Below are 8,713 nucleotides of genomic sequence, written 5' to 3'. Positions count from 1 at the left end.
AGTTTACATTCTACAAAATACATAACTGATTCATCCATAGTTCTCATATTCTTTAACATCTTTTAGTTAAATGCACTATTATGGTCAAAATAAACAGTTTTTCATTGCTTCTACTTCCCAATAAACAAGAATAAAATTGTTACAGTCCATTTAAAATCAAATTAAAATGATAAAACAGGAATTATTAAAGTCATAACAGAAAAATATTAAAGAAAGTTTATCATTTTAGGGCTGTTTTAATGCTAATAAATAACCAGTAACACCTTTTCTGCTTGTCAGCTAATACAAAAAAATCTCACTCACCTTTTAGATGGATGTTATGTTTATATGAAACATTTTCAGGGTACACACCAGTCAAACCATCATTTCTTCCCTCCTCTCCTCTGCACCATGCGCAGAACCCCGAGAGTTGCATTGAACACACTGTCGTGTTTAAAAATCATCTTATAGAAAGTGTCCAGAGGCAGCCTGCCAGTCGGGTCTGCATGCTTCAGTGCAGTCATGGGCATGTACAGGCGGTTTGTCTGGTGGCGCAGAGGGGGCTCCTTGGCTGTGATAACTTTATATGTTTGCTATATAGTGAAGAAAAAACACATCAGATCATTTCAACATCATAGGCAGCTTCCTCATGTTGATTTTTTTGTTTGTTTGTTTTTATAAACCACAAAAAAAAATTCTTAGCAATCCTTCATTCATTCATTTTCTGAACTGCTTATTCCAATTCAGGGTTGTGGGGAAGCTGGAGCCTATCCCAGCTGGCTTTGGGTGACAGGCAGGGTACACCCTGGACAGCTTGCCAGTCCATTGCAGGGCCACACAGAGAGACGAACAACCACACTCACTCCTAGGGGCAATTTAGAGTGACCAATTAACCTATCATGCATGTCTTTGGATGGTGGGAGGAAGCTGGAGTACCCGGAGAGAACCCACACATACACGGGGAGAACATGCAAACTCCACACAGAACCAAACCAGCCAAGGATCGAACCAGCGACCTTCTTGCTGTGAGGCCACAGTGCTAACCACTGCGCCACCGTGCAGCCTTCTTAGCAATCATTTGTTAAAATTAAAATGCAAACAAAAGGTCACCACTTACCTCAGCCACTTCCTCCGTTGTCTGGCCCAGTGAGTTAAACACCTTCTTAGAGTACGGCAGGTAAATTTCACGGAAGATCCTGGCAGTCTCCTCATCCGTCTCAGACAGGTCCATCTTCTCAGCATCTTCATACACTTTTCTTTCAAACTCTGTTACCACAGGACCAGGTTCCACTAGAGTAGTTCTTGTGACAGAAAAGGCATCAATTTAGGACTGGTGTTCCACTGCTGGGGTTAAGCTGTAAAAATCTTACCAACGTGGGCTTACTGATAACTGGTTTCAATTTTAAGCTGATGTATTTTTCAGGACATGTAATCACTTGATGTTAAACTTCATCACTTGCACTGCCAGGCTTTCACAAAACCCTTCCACAGCAAATTTGGAGGCAGAATAGACGTCATTGAACAGAAGTCCTGAATGGAAAAAGGAAAGTTATTTAAAACACTTTTAAACTATATTAAATACTTAAGTTAATTGTACGCTTCTTCTAAAATTTCAGGCACACAATCAAACCCACCTTGTATTCCCATGACGCTACTCATCACCACAATATGGCCACTCTGACGGTGCTTCATGTCAGGCAGCACCTCTTTCACCAGTCGCACCAGCCCAAAGAAGTTGGTGTCAAAGAGTTCCTTCATGGCAGTGATACTTTGACACTCCAGCGGTCCGATCATTCCGACACCAGCGTTACTCACTACAACGACACAGTGCTCTAAGTTAGACATAGCTAACTAACAATACTTAAGTAAACTAATCTAAACTATGTTTAGGAAATGGAAAAGAGACAGACCCAAAACATCTACTTGTCTGTTGGGGAAGCTGTTGACACACTCTTTGATGGAGGCTTCAGAGCAGGCATCCAACTCTTTGATTTCCAGGGTTTTGTTCAATGAGTCACCTGCTGCGTTCTCCAAGGGGCCTCGTTTCCCGAGATCCCTCATCGTAGCAACCACTGCCTCAGAAAAATGAAGACGTATGATGTCAGTAATGATAATAACTTATTGTATATCTTTTTTTATTGCAGCTGAGTGAGGTTTAAATGGCTAACCTTTAAACCTTCGAAGCTCATCCTTAGCCAGACGTAAAGCTACAGCCAAGCCGATGCCAGAAGAACACCCAGTCACCAGTACCCTCCTGGTCCCCATTCTGGCTGACCTTTGACCTTAAGGCTCAAGTAAACCCTGAGGATAATAGTTAATCAAAGTTAACTCTTACGCACAGTTTAATTGTCATGTTTTGTTTTGTTTTTTTTTATTTGTTTTTTTTTTTACATAGAATAAAAGTTGCTGAAATAATGTACCTACTGTGAAGCAAAAACTCCTGAATAAATTTTTTTTTAAAAATTTAAAAAAAACAAAAAAAAACAACCGCTATTACAAAATGCGTCTTTCATGACGTGAACTTCTAGGTTCAGTCTTCATAAGCAGCTTTAACTGCGAGTTTGGACCAACCATCTAAACTATTACTTGAATGTATGTTTCTTTGCTTGTTTTTAACTGCGTTCCTTCAAGAAATATTTTGGTATTCCATGCAAACAATAATAATTAGTCAAATTCCCAAATATACTAGCATGCAAGCTTTCACCTCCTTTCCAATTGACATATTCAAATGTACTGCCAGTTATATAGGCTGTAAATTTGAGGATATAAGAAAAGAAAAGGTGACTTTCATTTCTGACACAGAAAATTTGTTCTAAACAAACATATACTCATCTAAATATGTCAACTTATTCGATAACATCTTCGTAATCAAGGTCAATACCAAACTGTAGATATAGAAGTTAGGAGAGATACGAGCCCTTTGAATCTTCTTGTTTGTTGTGCTTCAGCCAACCAACCTGAAGAGCGAGCAGCGCCTTCTGCACAGGGTGATATGGGACCGGAAAGCTGCGATAAACGGGTCGGTACTTCCACAAACTGCAGCGGTCCAACAAGGCCAAGTCTGAAGCGCCCGGAGCGCTGAGCTACATAAGCGCAGGGATTACTTAAATGGGTCAACAAGAGCCACTCAGGCTGGGAATTGTAGTTTTCTTTCGGGTGAAAAATGACGCCGTTTAAAACATCTAAATACTAAATGTTATTTTTGATTTTCTCTGTGTTGTTCTCGTTGCTAGTGTTGATGCATAGGTTTCTCATAAACCAACTGGACCAAGAGTCGATTCATTCTTAAGTTAAAGCATAAAAGACTAATTTGACCAATAATATCCAGTATTTTACCTATAATTAATATTATTATTAGTCAAAACTGAGTTTTTGTTGAATATTCTTAAAATAAAGATCTGTTAGTTTAACACATATGATCAGTGAACGATGAAAAACTATTCAGTCAGCAAATTTGACACGTTGTTGTAGTTGGCCGCAGTGACCACTAGAGAGCAGTAAAACCATCCTAACACGTTACCAATCAACCGGAATGATCCCCACATGCTGAGCATGTGCTGCTGCTTGGTTTGGATCGGTCTTTAAACACACCACCACCACCTGCAGAATCACTCGAAGGCATCACGCACAACCAGGACAAAAGTCTTTTTTGGTTTTCAATAACAGAAACAAAATATATGCTACAAAAAGGTTTGTGATTGTTGCTTTCTAAAGGATCTCAGGCCTCCTCGAGGCTCACAATTTAAAAGGAAGTCAGATAAATAAGAATGCCCAAGACCAATAAGATATGTATAAATTAAACAAACCTTAAAATCAATCCTAAAACGCACAGGGAGCCAATGCAGTGATTTTAAAGCATGTCCTTCCCTGCTTGTAATGCAGTTTTGACATGTAGGTTATAATGTACTGGCATTGCTCATCTTAGTAATGATTAACGTTACAGAATCATATTTATATCTTCACAGATCTCTGTTATATAAAGTCTTTAGTCATTGGTCAACAGAAAAAAAGTTTCTATATCAGTGTTTTGTAACTGGGAGGGTTTGTTGTCCTGGTCGGTGTGCTTTGTCCCGGATGACAAAAGCAAACTCTTTTACGTGTGAACGGGCTTTTCTACACTACTTTGGACACAGAACCTCCTGATATTAATATTATTTTGCAAATCAAAACAGTTTAATTTTTGTAATAACTAAGATTTTGACACTGTCTGTCCACACTTTATTTATTTATTGATTTATTTATTTAATTAGTTGGTTATTTATTTACTTATTTATTCATTCATTGAAACTATTGTTGAGATTCTATCTTAAATTTTAATTCTGATTTAAATTAATAATTTGTTTCTAACTTTGTAAATAAAATCATCAGGCACTCAGGACAAAAAATACAAAAAGAAAAAAAACAGCTTAAGAACAAGTGAAATTAATGATAGACATTGGGAATTACTACTCTTGTCCATTGTCCATGTGGGTGTGTGAGGACATTTTATCTCATGGTTGAACAAAAAGAAAAAGATCTGGTGTTTTTGCAGGTACAAAACAGGTATTGGGTGCACTCTGACAAAAGGTGCAGTCATTGTCAGTAGTTCTCTTGTGGCATATATATTTCAATTGCTTCTCTCTTATGTCTGGCTTAGCAGCATTTTTAAGGAGGGATTTGGGGGGGGGGGGGGGGGGTCTGCCGTGTAAATCAAAGATAAAAGAGTTATTATGGCATTTTCTGTACAATGTATTGTTAAATTAGATTGCGTCCAAACTTTTTACTTGAGCCAGTTTCACACATGGTCTGACCTGGGCAACAGAACATATTACTGGATGCCGAGTTCGTTTATTTATGTTAAAATTAAAAAATAAATAAATAAATAAATAAATAAGAACACATTTAAGGAATATAGAAAAATAAAGTCAGCTTTTAGCCTATGTTGTTATGTTTTGAAAAAGAAATCCCTTAAAATGATAGATATGAATGGCAGCAGAAACTGGCTATTGCACAACAGCTTATTTAAAAAGTTAACCAGTGAAAAAAGGGTGCCTGATCTTTTCTTTCTTTTGTGTGAAAACTGTTTCGCAACTTGCCAGACCATTCATCTGTCAACACTGAGGCAACTGTGGACACAACATGGCTTTGGTTGCTTTAAATAATTGTCCTCCAGTATTTAGTCAGTGAAATAAAATTAAATTAAAACAAAAATTTATTATTTACCCCCAGAGGAAAATGATATATAAAAAATATGGATCTTTGTTTTTATTCCTAATTGCCCATCAAGAGTGAAAGCTGCTGGCAGGAGTGACCTCTTGAACTTTGTGTTACAGTGCACCTGAATAAGAATCTCACTAAACACACTTTAAATCACCCTGTTGTTGAACTGTGCGGTATAAATAAACTTGCCTTCCATTGTTTTATTTACTCTGTTGTGTGGTAAGTTCAATGAATTGTCATTTTGAAGAGCTTTTGCAGCATTCTTCTCTGTGCAATCCGCTCCACATGCTCCGGAGTTGTTTCCAGCAGAGCCAGCAGCCTACTATGAGATAGTTTAGTTTTAGTTTATTTATTTCAAACAAATGAAAGACAATAAGAAAAGAAAAATATATGTACATACCTATACATACATATGTACATACCCACATGTATATACAGACATATACAGAAAATAATAATCACAAATATTAATATTAATAACTAATGAAAATAATTCCTCATCAATTTGATAATTAAATGAATTTGTGAGATAAAAGGAGTTTGAAAAAGGAGTGGGAAGAAGTGTACACTTATTTGGTATTCCCACCCCTTTCTACTCGTCTAGTTTTCCATTCTGTCACTGCATGTCACAACATACTTATTCAATTTACTATATAGATATGAACTGTTCCAGCAGTTTCATGACTTGTGGTAAATTCTGTAAATTGATGTCATGTGTAAAGAAACACTTTTAACTGGACCATCTTTGATCTTGACTTATATATCCACATTGCAGTGACATAAAGTTACAAAACATTAAAAAAAAAAAAAAAAAAAAAAATGTGCAGCAACTCTACCTGGATTTTTTTGTTTCTGCTTTGATTCTCAGTGGCCAGTGCGCTGCATTGTCTGGTTTGTGTTATAAGTTCAGGGAGTGGCCAGGGCTCCTTGCATAACAGAGGGGGATAAATACTTGTTTTCAGCCAGACTGCAAAGATCCCATTCGTGAATACAGAGAAGACAGCATTGTACCACAATGTAAGTAAAGTTTTATTTTATAAATAATCTCCGGTAAAGATAATTCATTAAAATTATTGGTATGGGAAATATGCACACATTCTGCAAAGTTATTTTGTCAGTAAATGGAAAAAGGTGCAGTAAAACAAAACATGTGTGTCTCAGGATTTATCTTACAGGGCTTCTTGGCTTTCTGCTGGTTCTGACAGCTGAGGCCAGAGTTGGGTAAGACGTGTACACTTGGTCTCATTTTTATTGTCTGTGTGGTAGAAATTTGATTGGCATATATTTTTATACCTCGTAATTATTTGCATCAGAGAGCTTAAAAAAGTTTTCTTATATTTCACAGGAACTCTTCTCAGATAGACTTCTGTACTGAGACAGAACAATGCCTGCTGTTTGATCTGATTTGTGAGACTGACAAATATGAAGTGAGTGCCGGTCCAAGAAAACAAGATGTTTATTTTCAAATACCACAAAAAGCCCACTGCATGTGTTTGTTCATGTCTCTTAGGTGCGTCACTATGATTCAGTGAAATGGGTTTCCACTAACATAACAACATTTGCCATGGAATTTGCCGCACCTGTTGCTTTTTCCCGACTGTTTAAATACATTTCAGGTGAAAATGAGGACGGTGAGTATCAATGGATGTTTCCAATTATTCCTTTTTCTTTTTATTTAACCCTTTATGGACACCTCTTGTCAAGGCTAAATATTTTTTCATTTTGACACAGACTTTCTATTAACCTTTTACAGTGGTTTCATTTTTGCACCAGTTTTAATTCACAGTAATAAACATTGCCTTTCTTCTTTTATGTGCTGTTTGTTCCAGGAAAGAAAATCCAGATGACTTCTCCGGTTGTTGTGAAAATGTCTGAAAAGAAATTTTGGGAAAGAGGGGTCTTCACAATGAGTTTCCTGCTGCCAACTGAACATCAGATGAATCCCCCCAAGCCGACAAATACAGATGTAAGCTTCCCATGCTTGTATTATTTATCATCACACCCAAAACACACACACACATTCACATAATGCCATATGATCACATTTAGTCACGGAACACTTGTCAGTGCACAATTTCCTCGTACACCAAATACACTGTATACTTCCACAAAAAATTAACGCCAACGTGTTAGTTGTTGTCTATTTTCTTTCCAAGAAAAAGCAACTTTCAACATTTCTAACAACTCTTCTCTGGTGTTATTGAAAACTTTTAGCAAGTAACGCAAAAGTACTGTCATGGAAGCAGTGATGAGGACCCAAACAGACCAGAAGAGAGGATGCATTACAGAGATGTTTAATATAAAATAACCCTGAGGTACAACATGGGAGACTACAAACAATGAACTGGCAAGTCAAAACTGAAATGAAGTAGTGTATATAGAGATGGTAAACACAAAACAAGACCCAGGTGGAATGGACAAACCAAATGAAACCAGGTGAACTAATGAACAGGAAACAGAGCTAGACAGAAAACAGGTAAACTACAAAATAAAACAGGAAACCAGAACTAAAGGCCACACAAAATTCCATATCATGACAAGCACCTATGATTTAATCTTCTCTGTTGGCTGCATGGTGGCATAGTGGTTAGCACTGTGGCCTCACAGCAAGAAGGTTGCTGGTGTGATCCTTGGCTGGGGCAAGGTTTGAGCATTTTCCTTTCTGTGTGGAGTTTGCATGTCTTCCCCATGTATGCAAGGGATCACTCCAGCTTCCTCCAACATATATATATGTATCATAGAGAGATAGTATGTAATTTTAGCTTTTTCAGGTAATGAAACTTTGCCGACTTGCAGGTTTACATTAATGAGACGCCAGAAATGAATGTCTATGTGCTGAGCTTTGGAGGATGGATGTCGACCATGTCTAACAAGAAGAAGTCAGATGAGCTCTCAGCTGCCCTTGACTCTGTTAACGCAAAGTACAAAGCAGACGTTTACTGTGTTGCTGGATACAACAGGTACTAATCACCATTATTTCCAAACTGCTTTGGAATAAAAATTTTAAAAAAAAAAAGTAGATCCAGATTGTTTTTGTTGATATCTAATAGAAATGTTTATGTGCGTCTATTTTTTTTTTTCTTGCAGTCCAATGACCATGTTTAAGAGACACAATGAGGTGTGGTACATGGTTGAAGGAGACCCTGTGTGTCACAGAAGCTAGAGACTTGGCCAAACCTCATGTGCTGGGAGCCCTGTGTAGTGACAACGTACTGCAGATAGTATATATGGAGATATGCTGCAGTGGAGCGTTGCTTTAAGATACTATTGTTTAGATAACTTACCTGTGATAGCACAGATCTGAAACATGTATGAATTTGTAGCTTTTCATTACTCTGTTTATGGGGTTGGTTTTTTTTTTGCATTCAATAAAGTTACCTTTTTGCAGTGATTTTTTTTTATGGCTGTTCATGATAAACACATCTTTTTTTGGACCCATGCCTTGACAGAGCTGACCTATCGTTTGGTTTACCTACAATTTAGTATTTTATCTGTACACAACAATATGTCATTACTAAGTTGAACAAGCACACAT

General features: G+C 37.3%; 2 protein-coding genes across 2 annotated transcripts; one reads left to right on the top strand and one right to left on the bottom strand.

Moving 5' to 3' along the window:
- Positions 1 to 57: 57 nt before the first annotated feature.
- Positions 58 to 3,068, bottom strand: LOC306765854 (retinol dehydrogenase 8). The gene is made up of 7 exons (XM_079253372.1): positions 2,937 to 3,068; positions 2,148 to 2,280; positions 1,890 to 2,051; positions 1,614 to 1,793; positions 1,416 to 1,509; positions 1,097 to 1,280; positions 58 to 572 (listed from the first exon to the last, which is right to left on the bottom strand). The coding sequence occupies exons 2-7, from the start codon at positions 2,242 to 2,244 to the stop codon at positions 363 to 365; spliced, it is 927 nt and encodes a 308-aa protein (XP_079109498.1). The 5' UTR covers positions 2,245 to 2,280; positions 2,937 to 3,068; the 3' UTR covers positions 58 to 362.
- Positions 3,069 to 6,149: 3,081 nt separating this feature from the next.
- Positions 6,150 to 8,389, top strand: soul5 (heme-binding protein soul5). The gene is made up of 7 exons (XM_079253387.1): positions 6,150 to 6,195; positions 6,340 to 6,399; positions 6,524 to 6,605; positions 6,689 to 6,809; positions 7,008 to 7,144; positions 7,975 to 8,138; positions 8,266 to 8,389. Coding segments are annotated over exons 1-7 (642 nt in total). The 5' UTR covers positions 6,150 to 6,193; the 3' UTR covers positions 8,342 to 8,389.
- Positions 8,390 to 8,713: the final 324 nt, after the last annotated feature.

The sequence above is a fragment of the Telmatherina bonti genome, assembly GCF_933228915.1.
Source record: "Telmatherina bonti genome assembly, chromosome: 14".
Taxonomy (NCBI): domain Eukaryota; kingdom Metazoa; phylum Chordata; class Actinopteri; order Atheriniformes; family Telmatherinidae; genus Telmatherina; species Telmatherina bonti.
Note: the sequence above shows the minus strand (reverse complement) of the source record. Positions and strands in the feature narration are given on the sequence as shown.

What these genes read in the sequence shown, in the direction of transcription:
- LOC306765854 (XM_079253372.1), bottom strand. Translation starts at nt 2,244, where the DNA reads ATGGGGACCAGGAGGGTACTGGTGACTGGGTGTTCTTCTGGCATCGGC. An exon ending in TGAGCTTCGAAGGTTTAAAG is followed by an intron (nt 2,052 to 2,147) that starts GTTAGCCATTTA and finishes TTTCTGAGGCAG; the next exon opens with TGGTTGCTACGATGAGGGAT. An exon ending in TAGCGTCATGGGAATACAAG is followed by an intron (nt 1,510 to 1,613) that starts GTGGGTTTGATT and finishes TTTTCCATTCAG; the next exon opens with GACTTCTGTTCAATGACGTC.
- soul5 (XM_079253387.1), top strand. An exon ending in ACAGCTGAGGCCAGAGTTGG is followed by an intron (nt 6,400 to 6,523) that starts GTAAGACGTGTA and finishes TATATTTCACAG; the next exon opens with GAACTCTTCTCAGATAGACT. An exon ending in CCAAGCCGACAAATACAGAT is followed by an intron (nt 7,145 to 7,974) that starts GTAAGCTTCCCA and finishes GCCGACTTGCAG; the next exon opens with GTTTACATTAATGAGACGCC.